The sequence below is a fragment of the Lutra lutra genome, chromosome 9 (assembly GCF_902655055.1).
Source record: "Lutra lutra chromosome 9, mLutLut1.2, whole genome shotgun sequence".
NCBI classification, from domain to species: Eukaryota; Metazoa; Chordata; class Mammalia; order Carnivora; family Mustelidae; genus Lutra; species Lutra lutra.
Genome location: NC_062286.1, coordinates 120812191 through 120839453, shown reverse-complemented (window position 1 = coordinate 120839453; position 27263 = coordinate 120812191). Strand labels below are relative to the sequence as shown.

General features: G+C 54.7%; 2 protein-coding genes across 20 annotated transcripts in view; one reads left to right on the top strand and one right to left on the bottom strand.

The window, feature by feature from the left end:
- Nucleotides 1-233: 233 nt before the first annotated feature.
- Nucleotides 234-8115, top strand: C9H20orf173 (chromosome 9 C20orf173 homolog). Of its 7 annotated transcripts, none has more exons than XM_047743725.1 (7): nucleotides 234-317; nucleotides 439-801; nucleotides 1005-1165; nucleotides 1234-1426; nucleotides 1806-1857; nucleotides 7128-7202; nucleotides 7989-8115. In XM_047743725.1, the coding sequence occupies exons 2-5, from the start codon at nucleotides 490-492 to the stop codon at nucleotides 1830-1832; spliced, it is 693 nt and encodes a 230-aa protein (XP_047599681.1). In that variant the 5' UTR covers nucleotides 234-317; nucleotides 439-489; the 3' UTR covers nucleotides 1833-1857; nucleotides 7128-7202; nucleotides 7989-8115. The 7 variants fall into 7 exon arrangements, with proteins under 7 accessions (XP_047599681.1, XP_047599680.1, XP_047599675.1 ...); XM_047743724.1 differs by having other exon boundaries at nucleotides 284-359; nucleotides 1264-1426; XM_047743719.1 differs by having other exon boundaries at nucleotides 284-359.
- A 1276-nt stretch (nucleotides 8116-9391) lies between these two features.
- The window catches only part of CEP250 (centrosomal protein 250), a 47949-nt gene continuing 30077 nt past the window's right edge, over nucleotides 9392-27263 (bottom strand). For 12 of the 13 annotated variants that reach the window (XM_047743702.1, XM_047743707.1, XM_047743704.1 and 9 more), the window contains 13 exons: nucleotides 25648-25791; nucleotides 24682-24815; nucleotides 23041-23179; nucleotides 21743-22082; nucleotides 20988-21109; nucleotides 19936-20056; nucleotides 18804-18925; nucleotides 15746-18340; nucleotides 13178-13270; nucleotides 12818-12973; nucleotides 12250-12351; nucleotides 11270-11332; nucleotides 9392-9898 (listed from right to left, as the gene is read on the bottom strand). In XM_047743702.1, the coding sequence (XP_047599658.1) occupies nucleotides 9635-9898; nucleotides 11270-11332; nucleotides 12250-12351; nucleotides 12818-12973; nucleotides 13178-13270; nucleotides 15746-18340; nucleotides 18804-18925; nucleotides 19936-20056; nucleotides 20988-21109; nucleotides 21743-22082; nucleotides 23041-23179; nucleotides 24682-24815; nucleotides 25648-25791 (4395 nt within the window). In that variant the 3' untranslated portion in view covers nucleotides 9392-9634. The remainder of the gene's footprint in view (nucleotides 9899-11269; nucleotides 11333-12249; nucleotides 12352-12817; nucleotides 12974-13177; nucleotides 13271-15745; nucleotides 18341-18803; nucleotides 18926-19935; nucleotides 20057-20987; nucleotides 21110-21742; nucleotides 22083-23040; nucleotides 23180-24681; nucleotides 24816-25647; nucleotides 25792-27263) is intronic. The other variant, XM_047743708.1, reaches the window with a different exon arrangement.

Genomic DNA, 27263 nt, shown 5'->3' with positions numbered 1-27263 from the left:
CTGCTTGTGTGTTCCATGAATACTTATTAGATGATTCGAAGTCTTAGGGAATCGGAGCTAAAAAAGACAGGTTCAGTGCCTGTCCTTGTGGGTCTTACATTCAGTGTAGACCACAGGTGTTTGGTGGACAGGACAGGGTGGCCGCTTGGCTCGGTGGGGAAGGAGGTCACAATGTGTGTTTTGTGATGAGAGCTCTGGTATAAGTAGTGGCACGTAGGACCACCCCAAGAGCTCGGGATTCCTCCTGTGGGGAGGATACAGGCCACTCTCTGCCCTTGCACCTTCCATCCCAGGGCCAGTCGTAGTCCTCTCTGGAGGTGAACAGATGGCTAGGGAGGGAGGAGATGAGGGGCTGGGAGGTGAGGTGTGGAGGGTTGGGGGCCGAGGGGATAGAGAAGTGCTGGGGCCTCAATTCCTCCTCCTCCTTCCCCGTCCCAGGCAGAGAAGTCAGTGCGCAACTGGCCACAGGACCCATCCTCTGGGCGGAGCATGAAGCACTTACGACAGATTTTTGTCCTGTGGGTCTTCTGGGTGGTTCTCTTGTGGCTGATGGCCCCCTGCCTGGATCTCAGACCTGAATCAGCCCCCCAGGAGAAACTGATGGTCTTGGTACCACAGCATTGCAACCGCCCCTGGCTCCAACTCAGGACAAGTGGCTGCCGATCCGAGACGCTAAACTCCTCCCTCTGGCAGCACGGAGCTGGAGAACGGACATGGTTTGCTGCCCGCTATGAGAAGACCGTGGAGTACCTGATGGGGACGACAGAGTCTCTGACCCCTGACACTGTGCTCTGGTGGTTGGTCAGTGGGCAACCTTGAGCCCAGTCCCACCCCTTGTTCTTTCAAGGCCTAGCCCATGTCCCACTTTCCCATCCAAGCCCTCACCCTGGCTTAGCGCACCTCTCATCTTCACGGCCTTGACCCCTGACCCCAGCATGGGGGCCTCACCCACTACCAGGTGACACCCAGGTCCCAGCCCCCAATCTCCCTTCTGCTGTTTTCAGGGCATGAACTCAGAAAATGGGCTTGGCAAAATGTGGGAGAAGCTGTTCAAGGTGATTCCCAGGCCCTCAGTGAGCCATTTCCATCTCTACTGTGGGACTTGTGCTTTGGTGGGGAGCCCCAAGACCCTACAGGCTTCTGGCCTCAGCCACAACATCAACCGGTACCCCACAGCCTTTCGGTGGGTGCTGGGGAGAGGGCAGGGCATGGGAAGGTCAGAGGTACCCTCAGAGTGCTGGCAGTTCCTGCTCTCCTTCCCAGGATGAACCAGGGCCATGCCCAAGGCTTCGAGATGGCGAGGAACCAAACCTCAGGACACTTCATCTACCCTGGAAATGCCAGCATCCAGGGCTCCTGGAGACAGCTGGTGTTGCTGTTGAAGCTTTCTGGTCTGGTGTGGACTTCAGATGATCCGAGTGAGGAGGTGATGGTCTGGGAACTCAAACGTTCTTAGTACGGGGGTCAGGGGAGGTCACTGCAGGGGAGGACAGACGGGCTCCAGGGAGACCCTCTGCTGGTTTTTTTTTTTTTTTTTTTAAGATTTTATTTATTTGACAGAGAGAGAGATCACAAGTAGGCAGAGAGACAGGCAGAGAGAGGAGGAAGCAGTCTCCCCGCTGAGCAGAGAGCCCGATGCAGGGCTCGATCCCAGGACCCTGGGATCATGATCTGAGCCAAAGGCAGAGGCTTTAACCCACTGAGCCACCCAGGCGCCCCGACCCTCTGCTGACTTATTGAGGGCACCTGCAGAACCTTCCCAGGTCTCAGACTGCTGAAATTCCCCTACCACCCAATTCTCTTAGATTCTGGAAGGTGGTCCAGTTCCCTAGTGGAATGGAAGGCAACCAAGACCAGGTAAGGGGACAGGAGGGAGTAAGACAGGGCTGTGGGCTGCTGCGGCAAGGGGCCCAGTTCAGGCCCCTCTCTCTTCTTCCCCACCCCCTGGTGATCAGCCCCACTTCCTCAGGTATAACCAGGGCAACTGGCTGGGTGATCGGGGTCAGTATGCATTCCTGGCACTCATGGCTCTGCTCTATCCTTGCACACCTGCGACCAGGTTAGGAAAGATTCTGGTCTATTTCTCACACAAGCAGAGAGTCTAAAAATTCTTTCAAGACCCTACATCATCTGAACCCCTTCCCCGCCTTCCTCTCTCCCAGGCTCCCACATGGGGCTTCTTGGTGTTCCCCAAACCCCAGCTGCCTCCTGCCTTCTCACACACTGCCGGCTCTGCCGGGAATGTCCTTCTTCTGTCTCCCTGGGGAGTCCTCTCTCTTCCTCCAATGTGAGGAGGACCAGCTGGTTGACGCCCTCTAGCTCGGCTCTGGGGTCACACTGTGTGTTCAGAGTAGGTCTTCCCTGGAGAAGGCGAGCTCTTGTTCTCCCATCTCTAAGAGGAAGCCTATCACACTAGATGTTTAATGAGTGCTGAAGCATCACTGGCAGACATGGGGGCAGGACAGGATCCAGCCTGCGACCCTGGGGCTCTCTCCTGTCTTATCCTATTTCCCAGGTGTCCTTATTTGGTTTTGGGACAGACCAGCTCATGAGGTGGTCCCATTACTGGGATGATAAATATTGGTTTGAGAGTAACATGCACAGTTTCAAAGAGGAGCAGAAGGTCATCCTCACGCTGCAGGGTGAGGGGAAGGTTGCTATCTACAGCTGACATGTTTTCCATCCTGCTCAGCCCCTGGAGGCCCTAGGAGCGGGGGAACCATGGAGTGTCGGAAAGGGGACCCCAGATATAGATCACTCTGCTGCTAAATAAAACTATAGCTTATTTCTCTCATTGGAGTCCTGGGCTACATCCTATTTCAGATTCTTTTTTTTTTTTTAACTTTAAAGATTTTATTTATTTATTGGACAGAGAGATCACAAGTAGGCAGAGAGGCAGGCAGAGAGAGAGGAAGGGAAGCAGGCTCCCTGCTGAGCAGAGAGCCCGATGCGGGACTCGATCCCAGGACCCTGAGATCATGACCTGAGCCAAAGGCAGCGGCTTAACCCACTGAGCCACCCAGGCGGCCCCCTATTTCAGATTCTTAACAGCATACATATCACACATATCACCAAACCATATGTATGTATATATCTCACAAGGAATATCTATCTATCTACCTATCTCTCACCAATAAATTTAATCAAATGAAAAGAGGAAACAAGCAAACCCTAAAGTTGAGAACAAATCAAATGGATCTAACCATATATTAACTTGATAATAGAAGCACCTGAGAAAAGAATTATTTTGAGTTCCTTTGGAACTCAGTACACTGTGTATCCTTTGAAGGATATATTCTGTGGACAAAAAGGGCTACAAAGACATTTTAAACATCACTTAGTAGATTTTTTATAATATTGGTATTATTTTTGAAACTATACGATGAGTATCATGTAATAAGGTAAATAAATAATTATAGCAATATTATTAGGAACCAAGTATAAAGTCAGACAGAGTAAAAACCCTGTGACATTACATTCAAATTGGAAATATCATTATAAACTCAATTTTTAAGTTAGTTTTTATTGTGGCGAAATATACACAACATTTACCATTTTGACTATTTTAAAGCATGCAGTGCAGGGCCATTAAGCACACGCTGTTGTGCAGCCAACCCCGCCGTGAACTCATGATTTTCTTTTCTTTTTTTTTTTTTTTTTAAAGATTTTATTTATTTATTTGACAGAGATCACAAGTAGGAAGAGAGGCAGGCAGAGAGAGAGAGGAGGAAGCAGGCTCCCTGCTAAGCAGAGAGCCCGACTCGGGGCTTGATCCCAACACCCTGGGATCACGACCTGAGCTAAAGGCAGAGGCTTTAACCCACTGAGCCACCCAAGCGCCCTGACTCACGATTTTCCGAATACACTTTCTGCTCTGTCATCTGAACGGTCTAAAAGCCTGAACATAGTGGTAGCAAGGATTAATCCCAGAACCCAGATTTTGTTTTCTAAACACTTCTTTCCCACAAAGATTCCAAGTCTGGACAGGAAAGGTACAAGGAAAACCCAGACCTCGATGTTGGGAAGATTTGAACATCAAATGTAGCACTTGTGGTGGAATCACAGGGAATATAAAAAAGATCCTGAGTCCATAAAGAGACTCAGAAATAAAACCAGTTCGTTGGGGGGAACTATTACATCAACTGGGGAGGGGGAAGCATTTATCCTGCTTTCCTTGTAGAAACAGTGGTTCAAAGTAACCAGACAGCCTCGGCCAACAAGGGTGTGCAGTTGCTGGGTCTGTAAACGAATAGCCAGTACATTCTACCTCCCTGTCTGCCCAACAAGCACACACACACACACACACACACACACACACACACACACACACACACAAAATGCCTATGTCCCTCATGAGACCAGGTGCACATGTACCCGCTCCCCAAGGGCTCTGCGGTGACTGGCTGTTTTGCTTGAGCCAGAGTCCAAAAATCCCCAAAGGCGTGAGCAGCACAGCTGCCCATCGTTTGTTATTCTGGGTACCGGACCCAACATGACGCATATAAACCTATTTGGAGGAATAACGTTACCCACTACAGAAATAGTCTTTAAGAATCAGCTGCTTCTGGAGAGAGGTTGGAAAAGAACTGGATGGGAAATGGCTACCTTCTTTTCTACTGAATTTTGTAACCAGGTGATGCACTGGCTTCATTTTAAGTAAATGAAACAAAAATCTGTGGTGGGAGGAAGTTTGGGTGGAGAGAAATGTACTTAGAACCACATCATGGTTAGATCACTGTAGGTTCTTTTCTTAAGAGGGGCCAGGAGGCTCTTCCCCTCCCCGTCTCTGCCTTAGGCCCAGAACCCCTCCACTGGCAATAGAGGCCCCCGTCTCAGAGAGAGGGGATACAACAGTCTGGCCTGTTATATTCCTGTCCCCATTATCCTTGATTTCTAACCTCTCCCTTGTCGGCCAGACCCTGGGCTGAATGCCAAGAGGAAGGTGATTATCCCCCAGGCCTCCAGGCAGGAACTCACAATGTGACCTGTGTGGCGGGGTCCCTGATACTGGGCTTCCATGAAGAACCCCACGGGGCATCAACCCCGTCTCCTCCAGGAAGGGCACAGGATACATCAAATGTTGCCTCTTCCTGGCTCCTCTCAGCCTCCATCGGCGCACCCTGTAGAGATTAGGTGACTGTGAGGGAGGCCGCCGGCACAGTGGGGTGCCGGTGAGGTCCGTGACCACAGCTTCCTACTTCTCCCAGTGTCTGGCCGCCTCTTGGCCCAGTGCATGGGACTGTAATGAAGCCTTCGTGGTGGATGTTAGGCTTGTGGGCTGCCTTGATGTTCACCTGTGGCTGATGCTTCTGCTCTGCTCAGGAAGGTCTGACTTGAGCAGGCTAGCTGGTAGAGCTCCAAGGGCCTGCAATCATTCTTGGGACGCACAGGCGCACCTCTGGACCCCATAATCCCAGTGTATCCATCCAGTCAGCTTGGAAACACTTTGAAAGGGCTCTCCAGAGGTCTCTTCCACCATGATGTTCTGCGGCACTTTGTCTGGCTTTCATCGAGTGGCCAGCGAGTCTCTTCTGGACATCCGGGTCATTCTGCGAGTGTTTGTCTACTCCCAGGCGTATCTTCCCTGGGGAAGAGCTCCTCTTTTCAGGGCTCACTGTGCAGCTTCGTGACACACAGGTATGATGAGTATTTGCCAAGTGAATGAAGACCTGGATCCGGGGCAGGGGCAGCAATCAGCCCATTTTCTCCACAAGGTTTCTGTCTGGAGTTGGGCAGAAGAGAGGTGGGCCCTTATACAGAGAAGGGAGTTAGGTCTACTCCAGGCACTAGCAGAAGGCAAGGGAAGCAGCCTGCTAGAATGTGAGGCTATTCTTGGCCAGGAGCAAGCCTTAGACTCTTGGAGCTGCCTGGCAGGACTGAATACTCAGATCTAGGAGAGATTATGACAGGAAACCTAGAGAGGAGGTTTAAGATTGACGTACGGATCACCAGACACTGGATAAAGCCCTCCCTGATTCCCTCGCCTTGACAACAGGCAGTGGTTAAGGAAGAACCAAATTTGAAAACAAGTTCTCCGCTCCCTGCCCACCTCCACACACAGGGCCATGTGCTGAGATCAGAGAGTAGCCACTCTCAGAGGGACACAGGGCACAGCGATAGCAGAGAAACGCACTCTCCTCGGACCCCTGACCCATTCACCTTTTTACCTCCAAGCCCTCCCACTTGCGTGAGGCTTTGGGCCTCACAAAGGCATACAAAGAGCTGATAACATTGGTTAACAAAGGACTAAGAAGAAAGGTCATGATGTCCACACTGACAGGCCACCAATATAAACGAACTAGGTGATACCCCATGAGCACAGCCCTCCCTTCTCCGGAGGAGCCTCCATTCTCGGCTTTGCCTCCATGGGGGTCTAGGCAAACCCGGGTCCCAGCAGAGTAGATGGAGCAAATTCCAGGGCGCCAAGTGAGACTCTGTGGTCTTCATGCTCCCTTGCCTACTTTCTAAGCGTGGCGAGAGGAGCTGAGCCTGTGCTCCCTTCCCATTGTGCTGGAGGGTCACACAGGGGACGTGCCCCGCCCCTCCTGCCCCCTGCCTCCCTGTCACCAGCCCTGCTCTTCAGGGCTAGTGTCTGCACAGAGCTCAGCTGTTCCCTTCCCCCAGCCTGGGGAGCGAACAGGTGGTCAGTGGATCAGGGGGTGGGGCTGGGGAGGACACGGCACATGAAGGTGTCATCTGTTCAAAGACCAATTAAGTAAACAATCAGCTGGCTGAAAGGGACCTGTCTCACAGGCTGAGAGGAGGCCGGCATGCAAAGTCTTAGCCTGGGAGTTGCCTTGATGCTTTTGTGGGTGAAGGATCCCCACCTCCATGGTGCTTCTGGAAAGTTCTCTTGCTGGCCCCAGAGCTGCAGAGGCTCTGAGGTTGCTCACCACGGCGCCACATCTGCATAGCCTGTTTTCACGGGCGGGCTGTCTGCCTGGTCTGACCAACACTTCCAGATGGGCTCCAAAGCTCCTCATGGAGCTAGAGACCTCCATCTCCGGAGTTCCCGGGCTCTGGGCTGTATCCCCTCCCCGACTCCTTTTCCACTCCAATGGGGTCCAGCCTCCTCTGTGTGTGAATGTGGGCGTCAAGTGGTAAGTGGTCTGTGCTCTTCTCCACAGGCACTGATGCTGGGAGACCCAACCTGGGTCCAGCAGGTCAAGGAGGAATTATTTCAGCCGATCCCCAATCCCCAGGTCGCAGCAAAACCCTGAGACCCGCCCACACCTGTCCAGTGCTAAACAGTGCGGGACTCAGGGGATCGGCAGTCTTGGCGCCATGGGACATCCACCGTTGAGCAGCACACTGGGTCCCAGAGGGGGTGGGAGGGTGAAGGTGGTGAGCAGTGCTGGCCTGTGAACTCCAGTGCCCTCCTGACTTCCTGTCTCTGCAGAATGAACCAGGCCCCATTTTTAGGTTCAGGGAACAAGGGTAACCAACAGAATTGTCGAGCAGAGAGCCTGATGCAGGGCTCGATCCCAGAACCCTGGGATCATGACCTGAGCCGAAGGCAGAGGCTTTCACCCACTGAGCCACCCAGGCACCCCACCCCTTGGCTTTTTAGTGACAGCTGATCTTGCTGTCACTTGGCCGCCTGTGACTACACTCCCTACCCCCTCGCTAACATATAGCCAGTTTTTCCTTCCCTACCTCATGCCGGGCAGCTTTTTTGCCTTCAAGCTGCTGCTAGTCCCAAGTAGGGAAGCAGATGGATGAGTCGAGGTAATTAGGTTGTGCTCTGGTGATCCTTGTTCTAACACACACAGTATGGAGACTCGTTGAGAGTAGGGTGCCGCACCCCCCAGACCTAGGCACTCCCTAGAACAGGAACGTGGCCCAGGCTCTGGCTCAGCTCTTGTCCCTTTCTACTCTCAGGGCTTTCTGGCCTGTACCAGCCTCTAGCAAAACAGACGAGGAGGAGGTTGGAGGAAGAAATTTTGTGAAAGGAGACCCTTGCGCTCAGCTCTGACCTTTCCCCTTAGGGTTCTGGTGACCAACTTCACCATCCTCAAGTACATCCATGAGACCTAGCTGGTCAGGAACATAACCCAACCACCGATTCGCTGTGGCATGGGACAAAGAGAAGGAAAGGAAGCACTGGCCCGATGCCCTTAGGTAAGGTTGGGTCCTGTCTGGAAGGTCCACACTCTAAGCTAGAGAACTAGAGGTAAGAGACTGGAAAGGAAGGTTCCAAGAGAAGTCGTTTGTCTTCGAGAACTCCTGGCACAGAAAAGGCCAGGAGAGGATTCTGAGTCACAGGGAACCTGACCAGAGGTGGCATCCAGGGTCCAGAATCTCTGGGGCTTCAGGTATAGTTCGGGGGGGGGAAAGGGAGGGTTCTAAACTGTGACTTTTTACTAAGCATCTGTTGCTGAGTCCCGTACCATGAATTTTTAGAACAAATCTTCAGCAGTGGTGAACCCCCCTCCCCCATCCACTCTGTGTGATGTGGGAGGATACAAGGGGACTGAGCCCTGAGTAAGCAGGTTTGGGGTAGTGGGGTGCTGCTCTCAAACCCCACATTCTTGACTAGGCCTTAGCTCCATCCTCAGGCTTAGAAAAAGGAATTCCAGACTACAATTGAAGGGCCAGAAGGCAGCCAAGCCCAGCTTCTCTAAAGAAAACTGTTCTCTTAGGCTTCGAAGAAGTTGCCAATGATAAGTCTTAGCCTGTGAATGGGGTTCAGTCCAGGGTGCCTCCACCAGGGTCAGTCCATAAGTGACAAATTCTGCCATCGTCCAGCCTCTTTACTGGCTTGACACGTGATTGGACTATGGGGGACCAGAGTTGGTCCCAGGTGGTATGCCCAGGAAGGGAGGCCGGGGGCATTCACCCAGAGCAGAAGGGGAAGGAGACCAGATGGAGTGTCTGAACTTGAGAGACCAACTAGCCAAAGGTCAACTCAGTGTTTCTGAAGCCCTAGAACTTAAGTCAAGAACATATTATAGTTCCTTATCCTCCATGAGTTCAAATCTAGATTCTAAGCCCCTCTATCATCCCCCTCCCTTCCCATCCACCCTCAGCCCCAGCACGCTCTGTCACAGGCCCACTGATCTCACCAGCAGGCCTAGCAACCCCGCCTGACGGCTCCATTCTTCAATGGCCAGCTCAAGCCTTCCTTCCTTGGTCACCGGAATTTTTATCCACTTCTGGTCAGCACACAGAGCTGTGACTCATCCATGAGTGTTCTCGCCAACTGGACTCAAGCTCCCTGTGGACAGGGGCTTTGTCTTGCTGCGTCTGCCATAAGCCTTCTCTGTCAGAATGCAGGCGGACAACGAACTCAGGCCGCCTGACAGGAATCTGTGGCAAATTCTTCCTTCACAAATGCCCCGGTGTGCTGTGGCCACCCAGTGACAAAGTGGAGACAGCGGCAGAGAACAAACACAGAGACGCGGGGTTTATTGTTGGCGGGGAGGTGCTGGGACAACACACTTGAGACAAGAGGCATCGGATGCTCCTGTAGGTGACTCTGTGGGCTACGGGCAGCTGTGACTTGCCTCGCTCCCATGGGAGCCGGGGCCTGCTCCCAGCCTTGTGGGATTCCTTTCCTCCTCCTGGGCCATGACAGCCAGCTGTCCGTCCATGCAGTCCCAGGCTGGCCTGGATCCTGCCCCAGCTGTGGCTGCTACCTGGAGATGGCCTGGGTAGTGCTGGGGCTGGGGCACAGCGGGACTGGCCCTGGGGACGTCAGACTTTGAGTCAGGGACTCGTCCAGCTTGCGGGTCTCGGCTTCCAGGACGGTGGCCTCAGGGGCCTGGGCCACAGCCAGCAGAGAGTGGGAGAGGCTGTGGTGCAGGCCTGCTAGCTCACGGCTGGTCTGCACTGAGCGAGCGATGTAGTCCTGCTTCTGCTTCCGCTCCAAGGCCAGCTGGGCTCGCAGCAGGGCCACCTGGGTTGGTGCGGGTGAGGGGAGGGGACAAGAGGGAAAGAGTAATTAAGGGCCTTGAAGTGGCCCCAAGTCCTCCTGCTCCGCTCCTGGGAGAGAGCATTTGAATCAACAACCGCACGCTGATCTCAGAATCAGGCTCTAGGGTGTCTGGGGCAAGGGCCCTTGGGAGTCATTGGAAATCCAGGGCTCCTCAACCCTGGTTATGTAGGAGACTCAGATAGGGACCTTACAAACAAAAGCAATGACAAAACTACTCATCCGTTTTATTGAGGGATCATTTGCATGTAATAAAATGCCGGGATTTTAAGAACATGTTGTGATGAGTTTGATCACACGTGTGCATGCGTAAACGCCATCCTGATCGAGATACAGAGTATTTTATCGTCACTGCAGTATGCTCTACTCTGGAGACTCTTGATAAATACTGTGACTTAATTAGATGGCGCTGAGGCCTGGGCGTCAGCGTTTTTTCAAAGCTCCCCAGGTGGTTCTCAGGTGCAGCCAGGGCTGGGAATCACTGACGAACCCTTGTTTCTCTGATGAGTACACAGCACCAGGAGGTGGTTATGGGGAGCTCAGGGCAGCGCCAGGACTAGGGTGAGGCAGAGAGGCCCCTGGGTTGTGGAATTTAAGGAGGGACTCCAGGTCGCCAGTGAGCATCTCCTTAAATTCTCACCTGGGTGTCTCCCTTGCCTCACCCTAGTCTGGGCCCCATCTCGGGACTGCTTCGTGTGAATTCCAACTAATAGCTGAGTCTAGTCGTATGGTCAGGCTCTGCTGGTAGTGACTATTAGTTCCTGAAACAGGCTCAGAAATAAAAATTCCACGGTTTTTACTACTCTGGGGCCTTGAGAGACAGGGTGAGCCTTCAAGTAAGGCCTGGGAGGCAAGAAGGCACTTGATCCTGGCTTTCTGGGGCGAGGCAGCCGGAGCTCGCTCTGAGGTGTGGATCTTGGTGCTGGTGCCAGGCTACTCTGCCTGGTGTGCTGGCAACAGTCTGGCCTGCAGGGGTGCATGTGAGGGCAGAGGAGGCCGGGATCCTTGTTGTTTGCTTTCCTCTGTCCTCCTAGAATCTTCTGTCTGGCCCTCAGCCCTCTTTCTTCTCCTGCTCCTTCATAGCTAGGAACCTGGTGGTCTGGGGTCTGGAGCATGCTTTCTTCCCTCCTCCTACCCTAAGCAGATGGGAGGTTGAGTTGGGACTGGGCTCTTCTTGCCTCCCACACAGACTGAGGTTCTCTGAGGGAGGAACTATTTCCCGTCTCCCTGCTGGAGGGGCACAAAGGGTCAGGCACACAGCAGACACTCATGCTTTGTTGCCTGATGGCAAAGGAGGGAAAGGGGGCTTAGAAAGCTGATTCTTCCAGAACATACCTCTTTCTGCAGTTCGGCCACGTGCTTGGCATCTGAGGAGCCCTTCTGTCCTCCTCTTCCATCCTATGGAAGACAAATACCATTCCTACTGGAATAGGCCTTCCTGCCCTGAGGGTTCTGAAACAGGCATCTTTAGCCAGCTCATCCCAATCCTGGGGGCCAAGGCAAGAGCTATGTGACAGAACCCAGACTGGACTCCATGGGGCAAGAAAGCCTGGGAGGGCCCAAGCCAGCCTAGTGGATGACGCCCCACAGAGACCTGATACTGAACATCCAAAAGGCTTGGGTGGCATTGGCTTCTTGAAGTCACCTTTTAATTTACAGAAGTATAACATGCGTCTGCCTGTGGCAGCCCTGGGCTGTGAGCTAGGGGTGCAGAAAGGAAGTAAGACGAGGTGCCTGCCCTTGGAAGCTTTCATAAAGGAAGGGGGATGGAGAGCTGGGAGACGCTCAGCTAGCAGAAGCAGTCTCTCCCTGACAGGCCGCAGCACTGTTCATGGATGGGCATAACTCAGCATAACTCAGCATAACTCAGCTAGAAGAGTCCTGGTATGGGGAGTCTTCCCCCAGTTCCTTACCCCAAAAAGGGAGTCTAGTCCCTGGAAATCCCACGGACTCTAATCTCGCAAATTCAGTCCTATAAGGGAGGAGCCTCCGAGAGGCCCACAGAGCTGCTATAAGGCTCATGGGCATGTCAGGATCTGGCAAGTACCACCCGACACCCACTTGCCCAGGATTCTGACCAGAGACCTGATGAGCCCCGCTCCTAGATGAGCCTGAGGCCCTGGTCTGCAAGCAGGTAGGTTACACATCAGGGAAGGCTTTTTGAGCTCCTGAGAAGGTAGGGCTGCGAGCCGTGACTCCATCCCCATCCACTGAAGATGGGCCTCCTTCCTGGGTCAGGGACAGACTGAGCTGTGCAGAAGCCAGCCCAGAGGGGCTCCCCGGAGCAGCTCACGTGGTCGTGTTCCCCTGCAAACCTGCTGTGTGGGGGACGAAGCTGTGGCTTCCCTGACCTCCGGGACGCCCGTCCTCCATGCGCGCATGGAGTCCCTCTTCAGCTTCCTGCGCTCTCGCTCCACCTGCCGGGATGCAGGTGAAAAGTCAGGGCTCGGCTTGGCTCTGGGGCGGGAACAGAACTGCCTCCCTCGAGAGGAGGCTGGCGTGGGTGCGGCTGCGGGTGTAGGGGTGAGCAGGGGACAGCAACCTCGAGAAGGGGTGAGGAGGGCGCGGGCCAGGGCAGCCTTGAGAGCAGAGAGGTGCTGCTGGGGCAGAAGAGGTAGGGCCCGCCTCTCAGGCCTTCTGACCGGGCTTAGCAAATGCTTTCTGTAGTATTTTGGGCTTTGCAGGCCGTTAGATCTCTGGCCCAACTATTTGACTCCACTACGCCAGTGTTTCCATGAACACTGCTTTTCAGCAAGAGGCAGAGGGCTGGATATGGCCCCTGGGCTATAGCTGACTGCTCTGCTCCGGGGGTTCCGTGAGAAGTGGAGATACCCATGTGCTGAGCCCCAGATGAGGACACTGAGGACAAGAGAAAGGACCCACCTGCTCCAAGGCGGCCCGAAGCTGGACGTTGTGATGCTGCAGCCTGCTCCGGTCAATCTCCAGCTGTGCCACTGCTCGCTGGAGGTGTTCCAGCCTCTGTCCCCAGAGCTGCTTCTCCTTTGTCCCGAGACCAGGCTCAGCCTCTACCCCTGGCACCTGCGGGACAGCCCGGGGACTCTCACCTGGCTAGCCCCTTAGACCGATGGGGGAACAGACAGAGGGCAAACGGACAAGTGTGGCAGGTCTGAGCTTCAGGGACCCAATTCCCAAAGGAGGGGAACAAGACCCTGGGAAGGAGCTTCCTCCTGGCCATCGGTTCCCACCAGGCCCCCAGCTCACCTCTTCCAGCTGTGCACCTACCTCTTCTCTGGGTCCCGGTTCTGCTCTGCTGGTTGAGCCGGGGCTCAGGAGCCGCTCCTTCTCCAGAGCTTGCCTGGTGAGCTCCAACTCATCCTGGGATATCGAGGTGTGGAGCAAATCGCACCGTGGCAACCTCCTATCCAGCCCCACGCTACCTTCCATCCTCATCAAAACCACAGAATTCTCTCATCAGGTTATAATCTTATTGTTCCTGGAGCCTCTGATCTATTCTAGGGCAGAATCTTTATTTACAGATGGACAAAGCAAAGAAGTGGAGAGGGGTCTATTCAAAGTTACATGGTGGGCTAGGACTAAAACCTGGCCTGTTTGAGATCTTGCAACCTGGAGCACTGAGGTGTTGTAGAAAGAGCATGGGGGGCGCCTGGGTGGCTCAAGGGGTTAAAGCCTCTGCCTTCTGCTCAGGTCATGATCCCAGGACCCTGCTCAGCAGGGAGCCTGCTTCCTCCTCTCGCTCTGCCTGCCTCTCTGCCTACTTGTGATCTCTATCTGTGAAATAAATAAAGAGCATGGACTGGGGACACACAGAGCGGGGTATTCTGTTGCTACTTACTGGCTATATGACCTGGGTCAAGATATGAGCTCTCTCCAAAGCCTAATTTCCTCATTTGTAAAATGACCACATGCTCCATGAGGCATAGATCAGGCTTCTGGGGTTCAATCCCTCCTGATAAGTGGGGACCTCAGGCTATTTTCTAGGCACCGTATGTCTCACTGGGGGAGTTCGGCAAACAGGCTGCATTCTAGAGTCAGACTCCCTAGATCTAGTTCTGCCATTGACTAGCCATATAACCTTGGACAAGTTACTTGGCCTCTCTGAACTATAAACTAGAGATAATTCCAGCTTCTCAGGGTTGCTGTGGAGGGAAGCAAGACCAACAGTGCATGGCATGGAAAATGCTTAAAAGAAGAAATGATGGCAGTGGGATGAAGGGCTGTATTTGAAAGATGTTCTTGAGTGGTTGGCGGGGGGTGCCAGTGCATGGGGATGCTGCCCGGAGCTATAATACTGCTCAGCAACCCTCCTGCCCAGCAATGGACCTTACTTGTTCTGTGACTATAAGAACGAGTCTAGAGATAGGAAAAGAATTCTACTTATCGAATGCTTTTCTCTTTTCATACTCAAGATGGCCCTACAGGGCTGGTATTGCTAATTCCCCCAAAAGTCAGAGAAGTGAAGGCACTTATCTGGGGTCACACAGCCCATAAACTGTAGGATGGTATTGCAAACCCAGGAACTTGACTCCAAAGTTCACACTTGGATCCCCTTCTCGGCATATTGCCCCCAGAAGGTAAGCCCCTGCAGCGCTGTGTCTGAGAGGATGGGAGGGGTTCTCTGGGGCTCAGCCCTGGTCAAGGCCCCAAGATGTGGGGTCAATTTCCTGGAAAAAATGGGCTGTGTTGTTCTTGGCAAGAGAGACAATGCCTCTCTATGGCCAACGGTCAACCTTGCTTTCCTGACTGTCTGCTCTGTTGCAGGCCTTGTGGCCAGTGCTGGGGCAGCAAAGGGGACTAAGACATGGCCCCTGACCTTGAAGTTGAATGCTACACCCTAAAGTCCACTTCCCTTCTCATTCGATATTCCATCTAGAAGAGTTCACTTATCCTTAACTGCTGAGGACCCCAAGTCTATCCTTAGCCTCACCATTCAACTTTAGATCACTTCACAGACCCGCTTCCTGGACCTCACCCCCTACAGGTCCCACAGGCACCTCATTCCACTGCCATTCCAGAGCATTCCTGAAACCTGCCTTTGAGCAGAAACCTGGGGGGTCGGTTTCCTTCTGCCCTTTCTTTACTCCCCTGTTTCTTAGCCAGTCAGCTGCCAGAAGTCCTGTGAGCTTCTAGGCCCCACCCCCCACCACGTCACCATCCACCCTTCCTGTCTTCGGTCACCATTTGTCCCACGACTTCGAGGACCACCTCCTTGTCGGTCTCCCCAGATCTACTGTGACATTGGATATGTCACCCTCCCCCACTGCCCCAAACACTTCATCCAGATCCCACTGGTCACCCAGCTCCCCGACATGACTCCAAAGCCCTGAATGATGGGGCCCCCGCTGCCTTGTCTTCTGTGGTCAATTGCCCCTCTGCGTCCCATTCAGCCTGAAGTCTTGTACGGCTGCTCCATGCTCTCCTTCCTCTTTCCTCTTCCCCAGAAAGCTCCTCCCCAACCTGTGCTTGGCTAATTCCTTACTGGTTCCTTCAGATCTAATCTTAAACTCTGCTTTGACTGGGAAGCCTTCTAGGATTTACCACTAGGAGAGGCCAGCTGGGTGCTCTCTGTGTGCTCAAGAGCACGCCGAACTTCCCTAACAAGGCTCTGACTTGAACTAGACACTGCATTTCAAGTGTCCGCTAGACCATAATCTCTATGGAACTGTGGGCGTCTCTCCATATCCTCCCAGAGGAGTATAATACCATGGATTCCATCTCTCTCCGCCCTCTTGCACCCTGAGGTGTCACAAGCCCGGGGTGGCAGGGAGCCTCTGAGCTCAGCCAGACGTCAGCCTCTGCCCCCCAGCCTTTACCACCCGTGGAGTGACTCACCTGCAGCTTCTGCTGCTCTGAGTCCCGCTCCAGAACAGAGGCCTGCAGGAACATGGCTACCTCCTGCAGGCTGCTGACACTCGCCTTGCTCTGGGCCAGGGACAGCGCCAAGTCCTGGGCCTTCTCCCTCCACTCTATCTCCCGGGCCTCCGTCTGCCTCAGCGCTGCCTGCAGTCGCTCCAGCTCCTGCTGCAGCCGCGGCCCAGCAGCGCCAAGCTTTGTAAGGGGCTCCTCCGCTGGGAAGGCTTCATGGTTGTGGGCTGAGTCCTCCAGATTCTTCCTTTGCTGGGCCTCCCTCAGCCCCACGATCTCCTCTTCCTTTTGGGCTAGAGTCAGCTGCAACTCCCTTAGGCTTTCACGGAGGCCCCACACCTCTTCCTCTTCTCTCTCCCGCTCCGGACCCTGGTTCCCTGGGAGGGCAACTTCTCGGGCCCTCTGGGCCACAGACTGCTCTAGCAGCTGCCCCTGCCTCTTCTGATAGCTCAGCTCCTCATCCTTCTGGGCCAGTGCCCGCTGGAGCTGCTGCACAGCCTCCTGGTGCCGGAGATCCCGGTCCTGGATCTCGCCTTCCCGCCTCCGCAGGGCCTCCTCCAGCTGCCGGGCCTGTGCCTGGCAGGAGTCCAGGGCGGCCTGCAAGGTGGCCGTGCTGGCCTCCAGGCTGCGGCTCAGTTCTGCCTGTCCCAGCAGCCGCTGCTCCTTCTCCTGCAGGGCGGCCTGAGCCTTGCTCAGGGCCTCCTGCAGAGCCTCGGCCTGCTCCCGGGCTGTCTCCTCCCGCTGCTCGGAGGACCGGCTGGCCGCCTGCAGGGCCTCCAGCTCCTGGTCCCTGTCCTTGAGTGCGGCCTCTGCCCTCAGCAGGCGGTCCCGCAGGCCCGTGACCTCTGTCTCGTGCTCCTGGGCCCGCTCGGCGCACTGTTGCCGGAGGGCCAGCAGAGCCTCCTCCTGCTCCCGAGACTCGGCCCTGAGGTCAGCCAACACCTCCTCCAGGGCCTGCCCACGCTGTCCCTCCATGGCCAGCTCCTCCTGGAGCCTTCGCACATGCTCCCTGTGCTCCTCGAGCTCTCCCTGGCGCTCCTGCAGCTGCACGCGGACCCGTTCCACGGTGCCCTGCAGCGTGCTCGCCTGCTCCTTCGCCGTCTCCTCCTGGTGCCGCAGGGCCTCAAGCTCCTGGTCCCTCTGAGCCAGGGCTCTCTGCGCCTCCTCCAGGTGAGCCTGCAGGGCCTGCTCTTTAAGCTCCCCCCGTTCCCTGGCCTCCTGCAGGTGCCGCTGCAGGACCACTAGCTCCTGCTCTCGCTGGCTCAGGAGCAGGCTGGTCTCCCCCACCTTCCTGTGCAGGCCCTGGAGCTGCTGCTCCAGCTGGTCCTTGTGCTCCCTCAGCTCATGCAGGCGCTCCTGCTGGCATTCTACCTCCTTCTCCTTATCACGAAGGATCAGCTTCAGGTGCTCAAGACTCCCGCGCTGGGCTTTACTCGGGCTCTTCCCTTCCTCCGCCTGCTCCTGCATGGGCGGCCTCTGGGAGGCCAGCTCCCGGCCTCGCTCCCTCAACGACAGCTTGATCTGGCCCAGGTCCTCCTCCAGCATCTTGGTCTGCAGTGTCCTCTGGTCTTCTAGGGCCCGAATCCTCTCCCTCTGGAGCAGCACGTCCTGGTCCCGCCTCTCCAGGTCCCGAGCCAGACGCTCTTTCTGCCTCTGTAGCTCCTCTATCTGCTCTCGCTGGCACTTCAGCTCCTGGTCCTTGTCCTGGAGCTCTCTCGTCAGGAGGGTGCCGTGGCTCTCCAGCTCATCGATCTGGCTGCTCTGGGCCTGCAGCTCCTGGCTCCTCTCCTCCAGGTCCAGTGTCAGGTGGGTGAGGGCCACCCTCTGCATCTCCCTCTGGCCCTCCAGCTCCTCGATGGCCTTTTGCTGGCACTCCATTTGGTGATGGTTTTCCTCCAGTTCCAGGGCGAGGCACTCCAGACTGACCAGCTGCTTCTTTAGATCCTGAATCTGTCCTTTCTGGGACTCTATCACTTGGGCCTTCTTCTCAAGTTCGAGAAGCTGATGCTCCAAGATGCTCCTCTGGGTCTCACGAGCCTTCTCGAGCTCTTTGATTTGCTCCCTCTGCACGGCCAGCTTCTGCTCCCGCTCCTGGACAGCCAGGGGCAGGTGCTCTAAGACAGACCTGCACTCCTCCAGCTCCTGGATCTGCTTGTGTTGTGTGCCCACCTCCTGGCTTCTCTTCTCCAGGTCCAGAGACAGGGCGTCCAAAGCAACCTTCTGCATCTCCCGTTGTTTCTCCAGCTCCTGGATGCTTCCCTGCAGAGCCTCCACCTCCCCTTCTTTTTCGGAGAGGGCCTGGGTCAGGATAGCTAAATTTTCCTGCAGAGCCTTCCACTGGGCCACTGTCAGCTCGCCCTGCTCCTGCAGAGCCTGGGCTCGCTCACGCTCAGTCTCCGCTTCCTCGCTCTTGAGTTTCAGGGCCGAGCGAGCGGTTCTCAGGTCCTCCTCCAGAGCCCCGACAGCACTGGCCTGAGCCCTGGCTTCTGCCACAGATGCCTGCAGACGGTCCACCTGGGCCGTCAGGTTCTCCTTGGCTGCCTGCAGGAGCTCTCGCTCCTTCTGGAAAAGAAGATGAAAAACCACCTTAGGCTACACTTCCCGGATACCATCTGCCCAACGCAGGCCGTTCATCTCCTTTCCCTGCAGCCCTAGCACCAGCAAAGTGGGGGGACAAAGAGAACTGGTGCCTTCCACTTAAGCTGATCTAGTAAAAGATTGTCCTTACCGAATTCCAGGGCTCTGCTAGGCCCAGAGGAGAGAGCCTGAAACAAATGAGCCATCCCAGACTCTGGTCCTTCAGGGCAGGGGACAAATATTTCAGCCTCCTTTCAGGAAAACTGACCAAGGCCTTCCTAATGGACCTCAAGGAGACATCCAGGGAAACTGAGCCCCTTGCTCAAGGACGCTGGGCACTACATGTGGCTGGGGCATGACCACAGGCTCAGGTGGGTTTGGAGCTTCAGCCTGGCCCCCAAGGACTCCTCCTGAAGAAAGTCCCTGCCCCAGACCAGGCCCATCTCACCTGGGCCTCCCGTCCCTGCAGCTCTGCTTGCCGCAGACGACTCTGCAGAGACGTCACGGTTTCCTGCAGTTCTATCAGCTCGGATTCCAGCAACTTCTGCCTTCCTTCCCACTGGCATTTCTCTTTGGGAAGAGGGGAGGTGGTAGAGCGAGGCCCAGGGTGAAGGAAGACAGGGACATAGAGGCAGATGGAGGGGGAGGAACAGAATCAAAGGGGAAGAAGGCGAAGAAGGAGAGAATTACGTCCAGTTTCACAGCCACGTCACCCATCAGCCAGCTGTTCCGGGTTTGTCTGGGCCCTATGCGGCTCCCACACTCGCATCCGTAGCTGCCGCCCGGTGCCGGCACTTGCCTGACTCTCCTCCCAACACTACCTCACCCTCACCACGTAGTGATCTCCAGCCCTGGATTCCAGATCCAAGGGTGGGGGGGCGGACCAAAGATGTTGGAGGTCCTTTCTAGTCTCTAATTCTATGGTTTGCAGAGGTTCCCAGAGACCACTCAGCTCATGCAGTCGCTCTCCAGGCTGCCCCCCATTTCTGCAAAACCCACCAGCTCTGTGTGTGTGGCTCTCAGGGAGCCCTCTGGGATACTTTCAGGACCTGACCCCCCTCTGCAAGTTGTCCTCTTTTCTTCTACCACAGAGCCCTGGGCCCCTCCTTTCTTTTCCAAGTAGTCACCACCCACGCCCTTGGCCGTGCCTGGGGGCATTCTCCCCAGATCCCCCCAACTTTGGTGTCTCCTGAACAAGCCCATAATCCCTCTGCTGTCAAAGGTGAATAATTTTGACGACACAGCTGGAGATGACAAAAACAAGTAACACAGATAAATGACAAAAGACACAGAATTTTATAACATTCTCACAGTCCTGGCTCTAGGTTGCCTTTTTTTTAATCTGCAGGCAGAGAAAGTGGAAGCCCAGCCAGGAACTTCTCTCAATTCACCTACTCTGTCCCCCTGAATTCCTCAAAGGCCAAGCAAAGCAGAAAAACTGTTCACAGGGGTCATCACCCCTTTGGAGAGGTTTCTAGGTAGCTTCTCACAGTTGGGAGCGAGCAGCAAAGAGCGGCTACCGCTCCTGGCCTCTCCTCTCACTTCCCTCCAAATCTCCCCACTTGCCTTGTGCTTCTTACCTTCCTGGTTCTGGGAGAGCTGTCTCTGCAAATCCTGTAATTCTGTGCAGACCTGACTTTTCTCCGCCTCTGCATCAGCGAGACGCTGTTCCAGCTTCAGAGCCTGCTCCCTGAGGTCATCCTGGGAAAGGAAGGGCAAGGCTAGACTCCAACCTCCTCATCCCCCACCAAGCTATCCCACACCGGGACCCAAGTGCCAGGCCCCCTTCCTCTCAGCCTCTGTGGGATCTGCCCCCCCGTATCTGCTCCCAGACCGCTCCCTGGAGCGGTGAAAGGCTCTGCTCCAACGGCCTAGAGCCTAGAATCCCTGTCTAACCCCTGTGCGCCTTCGCCCGGGGTCGCCTGTCCTCTGTCCAAACTCTTACTTCAAAGCTCAGCTCCAAGGTCCCTTCTTCCTTCCCTGTGACCCTCCCCAAGTAGGAATGAATTGTCCCTTCCTCCTGTCATTATCATTTGCATCTGTAACTGATCCGGTTAATTCTATCAGTTCTGCTTATTTTAGAAGGCAGTTTCCTTCCTCAGCCTTCTCGAGGGTGGAGATCTGGTCTTTCTCCTTTCTGAGCCGTCAGCTCACACTGGCTGGCACAGAGGTGGCGTTCAATTTTTACTGAATGATAGGTTCACTGAGAGGTGGAATTTATGGGACATTCAGTTTAGCCTTAGGCCTGGAATGTTCCTATAAATGGCAGCCTCAAATCTCAGCAGTCCGTTTGTCGGGTTGTTCTTGGAGGTATCGGCACCAAGAACAAGTAACTCACAGCTGAGAGGAAAATCATACAAAACAATATCCCTCGTCTGTGTAGGCTTCTCTAGTTCAGAGCCCCTAACATCCCTCACTCCCTGGATCCTCACAACCCTGAGGCGCACATCATTTGCCCCCGCTGACTAGTGAAACCCAGGCCCAGGAAACAAAATGCTGTGCTCATGCTTGCCCCGTGAGGAAAGGCTAGGGATGGAACTCATCCCAAACTGGGAATAAAACAGCTCAAACTGCTTCATGAGTCCTCTTCCGGGGGGTGAAGAGTTCAAGGAAGGAGAACAGGGCATCGTACCCGGGCCTGCTGAGTCTTCCACAGGTCTTGGTGAAGCTTCTGGAGGGCAGATGCCACTGCCTCAGCTGACAGGGCTGCCAGGAGGGGCCCTTTCTCATGGAGGAGCCTAGCTCCATTCTGGTCTGAAAAAATGAGGAAACAGCTCCTCACTTGGCTGCCCTATGAAAGGAAACAGCCAAACCTCTCCAGATAGTCTTGGCCTTCCCACAGATCCCTCCTCTCCCCAAAGAACCCCTCCTGAGCAGATCATTCCTCAGGCACTTTCTGCATTCCTATGTGCCAGGAGCTGTGGCGGGCACTAGATAATGCTAGCTGTCACTTGTTAGGCATTTATTAAACGCCAGGAACTGTGTGACCTCTTTGACTTATGTACTCTCAGAAACTCCTTAGAAAAATCCCGAGATGGGGTGCCTGGGTGGCACAGTTGGTTAAATGTTCCACTCTTGATTTCAGCTCAGGGCATAATCTCAGGGTTGTGAGATCGAGCCCCAAGTGAGGCTCTGCTCAGAGGGGAGTCTGCTTAAGATCCTCTCTCTCCCTCGCTCTCTGCCCTTCCGCTGCTTGCGCATGCGTGCTCTCTCTTTCTCTCTAAGAAACAAAAAATCAAGCTCAGAGAGGACTGAATTAATTCCAGAGTCTGTGGCCTTAACCTTGCTGTGATATTGCCTAAGGAACTGTGGGCCCCTGCCTTCTCTCTCCAGGGAGCCAGGCGTGGCTTTGGCCCAAAGGACCGAGTCCTTGCGTGGCCGCCTTACCTGGCTCAGGGCCCCAAAGGGAAGCAGAGTCTCCCCCGCCACGCAGCTCAGGCCTGCCATCACAGGCGAACCCCAAGGCCTGCTGCAGAACAGAGCAGAGGCTGGCCAGCTGGGCCTGGGCCTGGTGCCCGGGCTGCTGCTCTGCCGCCAACGCTGCCAGCCGGGTCTCTGCGCCGCGCAGGCGGAGCTGGACTTGGGCGGCCTTGGCTTCCAGGGTGCGCAGCGAGGCTCGCAGCTGCTGCTCTGTTACCCGAGCTGCCTCCAGGTCCTCCAGCAGTTGCGCTTCCTGAGCCAGAAAGTCCGCCTCCTTCTCCCTCGCCTCCTGCTTCAGGAATTCCACCTGCCGGGAAGGCAATGTTGTCATTCTGAGCAGGGAGTGGATACCTCGACCGACCCCACCTGGCCTCAACCTGATCAAGACCTGGGCTCACCTTCATCGGGGGCAGGAGGCTCAGCTCTCCAACGGGTAAGGAGGGCTCTGGAAGGAGTGTTACCCTCCATCCGACCTACCTGCCTGCCTACTGACTCCTGTCACATGTACCTAGGTGATGCAAATGGGCTGTGGCCCTAGTTCCCCTGGCAGCCACACCAGCCCCCTGCTTCAATCAGAACTTGGCCTAAACCCTGATACTGAGCTACATGAAACCGGTCACAATAATAATGGCTCCCATTTATAGAATGTCTGCTGTGTTCTGACACTTCATACATTCCCCTAATGGCTAAGAATAATCTCCTTGTCTTACGGATGAAGAAACCGACGCTCACGCAACCTGCAAGCTTAGACTGCTGGAAGCCAAAGCCAGCACTGATGACCCGACCTGGTCCCTCTCTACCCTAGTCTCCCTTCCAGTTCTGACCGTCTCCCTCTTCCTCTCCTGGTTCCCGCTTTCCTCTGTGCCCAAGGTCTAGGGTCCTGGTGTGAGCAGATGGAGTCCTGAAGTTTTTTGGTGCTGCCTATCTGATCTGTTCTGCTGCTGTGTCTCGCCAAGCTGACCAGGCACACTTAGATGCGGCCACGCTCGACCCAGGCCCGTGGGAGCCCCGCCCCTTTGGGCACCATGTTCTGGGCTGTCAGAACCCTCCCCGGAGCCTCCTCAGCTCTGCATCAGGTTCCCAAGCCCCCACCCTGCCCAGTCCTGACGTGCCCCTCGTGCCAGGGCTGCTACAGTCCCAGCACACCCTGTTATATGGAACAAGAGAACAGTCCTCTTCACGAGAGGGTCCTGAGCAACCGGCTTCTCCACTCCAGGAGCAGGCCTCTGCCGAGGAACGGGGCCCATGAGCGGCATGGGGAGTACCTGGGCGCTGAGCTCTCTCCGCTCTCCCCGGGCCTCCTGCACGTCCTGGCGCAGGGAGCTCAGCTCTTGCTGGTGAACAGACTCAGCTTCTTGGAGAACAAGGAGCTTCTGTTCCTTTTCCATCAGCGACTGAGTCAGGCTGCAGAGAGGCCAGAGGACTAAGGTCATTCTCTCAGGGAATGAAGAACTACCTTCTCATCTAACTGTGCTAAACATGGCACTAATCCTTCAGAGAGAAATAGTAAGATCACAATGGCAGCATAACAACAGAAGTTAGCATTTACTGAGCACCGACTGAGTGCTCCTAGGTACTTCTGGCACGTGATACCTCCTTTCAGCTTCAGCTTCTTCTCTGGGAGATTCCAGAAATATCTATGCAACAGCTCAAATTCACTGTGTCCAGTTCTTCCCATCCTTCTGCACACCCCTCCACCCAGCCCTGCTCCCTAGCTCAGCGAACGGCACCTTTAACCACCCGGTGGTCCAACTTGGCAGCCTTGACCACATCAGAGTTCTCCCTTTATCCTACCTATGTAATGACATATAATGGACTCCAACTCCCTCAACGTCCCTTGAGCTCCTCCCCCACTCCCCTTCCCAACTCCCCCTACCCTGGTGCAGCCTTAGTATCTCTCAGGTAGACAACTGCACCTGTCTCCTAACATGTCTTACTGCCCGTGGTTGCCTCAACAAGAGGGTCTGTCCTGCTTCCAGCTCCTACATCACCGAGAAGACACACCATGCTTCCCCCGGATGGCCCTAACTCATCCCCGAGGTTCCTTGCCATCATACCTCTTCTGATACACCCTGAGCTGGATCGTGCCAATTTCCCTGCTTAAAATCCTCCAGTGGTCTTCTACTAAACCTAAAATAAACTACATACTCCTGGCCATGGCTCACAAATCCCCAATGACACAGACTTGCCCAGATCCCGCACCTGGGTCTTATTCACCAGGCTTTGGTCACACAGTGCTTCCGGTGTCCCCAAATACCTCACGTTCTGAGCCATCTCTGGGCCCTGAGATTTCTCTTCCTACCACAGAGCTGTCCCTCACCCCTTTGCCTGGCTGGTTCCAGTTCCTCTGCAGTGATCAGTTTAAATGCAACCTCCCTAAGGAAGGCCTTCCCTGAAATCTTATCTGAAGTACATCCCCGGGGCTCCTGGGTGGCTCAGTGGGTTAAAGCCTCTGCCTCCGGTTCAGGTCATGATCCCAGGGTCTTGGGATCGAGCCTCGCATCGCATCAGGCTCTCTGCTCTGCAGGGAGCCTGCTTCCTCCTCTCTCTCTCTCTGCCTGCCTCTCTGCCTACTTGTGATCTCTGTCTGTCAAATAAATAAATAAAATCTTAAAAAAAAAGTTCATCCCCATCCCTCCATTTTGACTTCAACATCCTGTTTCTTCCCTCCGTGCCATGCACTGATTTCTCTGGGGGATCACTTAATTAACATCTTCCCCACAAAACGGTAAATTCTGCTGAGGCAGGGGGCCGTCCCCAGCCCCTGGCACAGTGCCTGGTGCCTAACGTGTACAGGCCGGGGCTAGAGACATGAGCGGCTGGGTCCCTGAGGGAAGAGCTGTCCACCTCACAGTGACCACAGTAGCTAGACAGACAAAGCCTGCTCTGCGGCCTGTCGAACCTACCTGGCTTTCTCCCTCTCCAGCTCCTTCTGCATTCGGCTATACTCCTGGGCCTCCCTCAGCTTCTCCTGAACCTCCTGCTCCGCCAGCCTCCTGGAGTCATCCCTGGAAAGCAGCTGAGACTTCAAGTCCTCCACCTGGAAAGATACCATGTGATGACCAAGGCCAGGGGGCCCGCAGGGGGAGGCTTCTCACCAGGGCTCCAGGTCCTTTGAGGTCACAGCCACTGGCCCATTTCCAGTGCCCTGGGGGTTTCTGCCAATGCTTACACACTATTCTTAGCACCCCTCTCTCTGTCCCGTCCGGCCTCGCTGTGGTCTCCCAGTCTCACATCTGCTGTGTCAAGGCAGGCATAAATCAAAATCTTGGCTGAATATAACCAAAATATAAACAAAGGCAGATTGATAAAGGGATGGGCAAGTGTACAGTGATCGTATTTTTTGAAATAAACAATCAGAGGGGCGCCTGGGTGGCTCAGTCAGTTGAAAGTCTGCCTTCGGCTCAGGTCATGATCCCAGGGTCCTGAGATCAAGCCCCGCATTGGAATCCCTGCTCAGCAGGGAACCTGCTTCTCCCTTTGCCTGCCACTCCCCCCTGCTTGTACTTTCCCCCTCTCTCTCCCTGTCAAATAAATAAATAAAATCTTTTAAAAAACCAACAATCAGAACACCAGCTGATAATGGGATTCTGAGAAGGAAAAGCAATCAGAGTAGGAAAAGCAACTTAGAATATTAAAATACTGGATCTCTGGGGAGGGTAGGAAGAATAAAGGGCACAGGGGCTGCCTGAGAAAATCTAAGTTCTGTGGTCACGACAGGGAGAGATGACTGTCCCAGGGCTCCAAGGGCATGTGTTCTGTTCTAAGTGCCCTTCCATTTTCCTCTCCTTCCCAAGCAGCCCCAGGGTTCCCCTTTAGCACAGAGGGAGCAGGACAGCCTGGCTATAGGGCTGGGACAGAGAAGGAGGCACCTGTCCCTGCAGGTCCATCTTCGCTTGCAGCAGGGCCCTGCACTCTTCTCGGAGGGCAGCGAGGTCGTCTCTGCTCTGCTGGCCCGCCTTCTCCAGCTCCTGCCGCGCCTCCCGGAGTTGGGTCTGTAGCATCTCGGTGGTCTCCTGCCAAGGGAGAAGACCACAGTGAGCAGGAGAAAGCTCCCATTGGGGCCTGTGTCTTAAAGTCTGTGTCATGTAAATACCGGCTTTTCAAATGGGTTGGTGGCAAAAGCTAAGGCAGGACCCAGCGATCCACACTGTTTCCATGATGCCACCTCCGCCCTCACCTCCTAGTCCGCCTCCGCCCCCACAGAGCACACTGGCTCACCCCAGCTCTCTCCATCAGTGCCTGAGTTGGTCGCAGTCCGTCACCGAGACCCCCGCAGCAGGATCCCGTCGCAAATCCCTACTTCCACGCCACGACACCACCCCTTGGCATGCATGTGCACATGCACAAACATGTGCACACTTCTCCACTCAGCAGCTAAAGTATTTTTTTAAATGCATGTAGCAAATCATGTCTGCTTTTAAAATCCCATCCAACGGTTTCCCACTGCCCTTAGAACAAATTCCAAGCTCCTCCTGTGCTAACGAAGGGCTCCTGCCTACCTCTCCACTTGACCCTGAGCCTATCACGCTGGGGCCACTTGGCCTCCTTTCTGTCCTGGCACTCCTTGAGCCCTTTCTGTCTGTCCCACTGCCCTGACCATGGCTATTACCCCTGCCAAAACGGATCTTCAAACAGCTGGCTTCTGGGGCGCCTGGGTGGCTCAGTGGGTTAAGCCTCTGCCTTTGGCTCAGGTCGTGGTCCCAGGGTCCTGGGATCGAGCCCTGAATTGGGCTCTCTGCTTAGCAGGGAGCCTGCTTCCTCCTCCCTCTCTCTCTCTGCCTGCCTCTCCGCCTACTTGTGATCTCTGCCTGTCAAATAAATAAATAAATAAATAAATAAATAAATAAATAAATAGCTGGCTTCTTCTTCCTCTTTTTTTTTTAAAGGGCTTTACTAAGGGGCACCTGGGGGCTCTGTCAGTTAATCAGCCGCCTTTAGCTCAGGTCACGATCCCAAGGTTCTGGGATCGAGCCCCGCATCAGGCTCCCTGCTCAGCGGGGAGGCTGCTTCTCTCTCTCCCTCAGCCCTGCCCCCCTCAACTCGTGCACATGCGTGCTCTCTCTCTCAAATAAATCTTAAAAAAATAAAAAATAAAAGGGCTTTACTGAGACATAGTCCACATATCATACAATTCACCCGTTGAAGCATATGATTTGATGGTTTTTAGTATATTCAGAGTTGTACATGTCACCACATTTCAGAATGTTTTTATTACCCCGTACCCTCCCTATTCCTATCCCCACTCCTGACTACACATCTGCTTTCTGTCCCTGTAGCTTTGCCCATTCTGGACATTTCCTACAAAGGGCCCCACGGGACATGGCCTCTTGTGACTGGCTTCTTACACTCAGCATAACGCTGTAAGAGCTCATCTCTGCTGTTGCACGCAGCTGGCTCTTTTCAGCCGTCACGTCTCAGCCCAAATGTCACTTTCTCAGTCAGCCCCACCCCCGACCACCTTGTTCAAAGTGGCCTCTGGTGACTC

What these genes read in the sequence shown, in the direction of transcription:
- C9H20orf173 (XM_047743719.1), top strand. An exon ending in ACACTGTGCTCTGGTGGTTG is followed by an intron (nt 802 to 1,004) that starts GTCAGTGGGCAA and finishes TGCTGTTTTCAG; the next exon opens with GGCATGAACTCAGAAAATGG. An exon ending in CTCAGCCACAACATCAACCG is followed by an intron (nt 1,166 to 1,233) that starts GTACCCCACAGC and finishes AGGTACCCTCAG; the next exon opens with AGTGCTGGCAGTTCCTGCTC.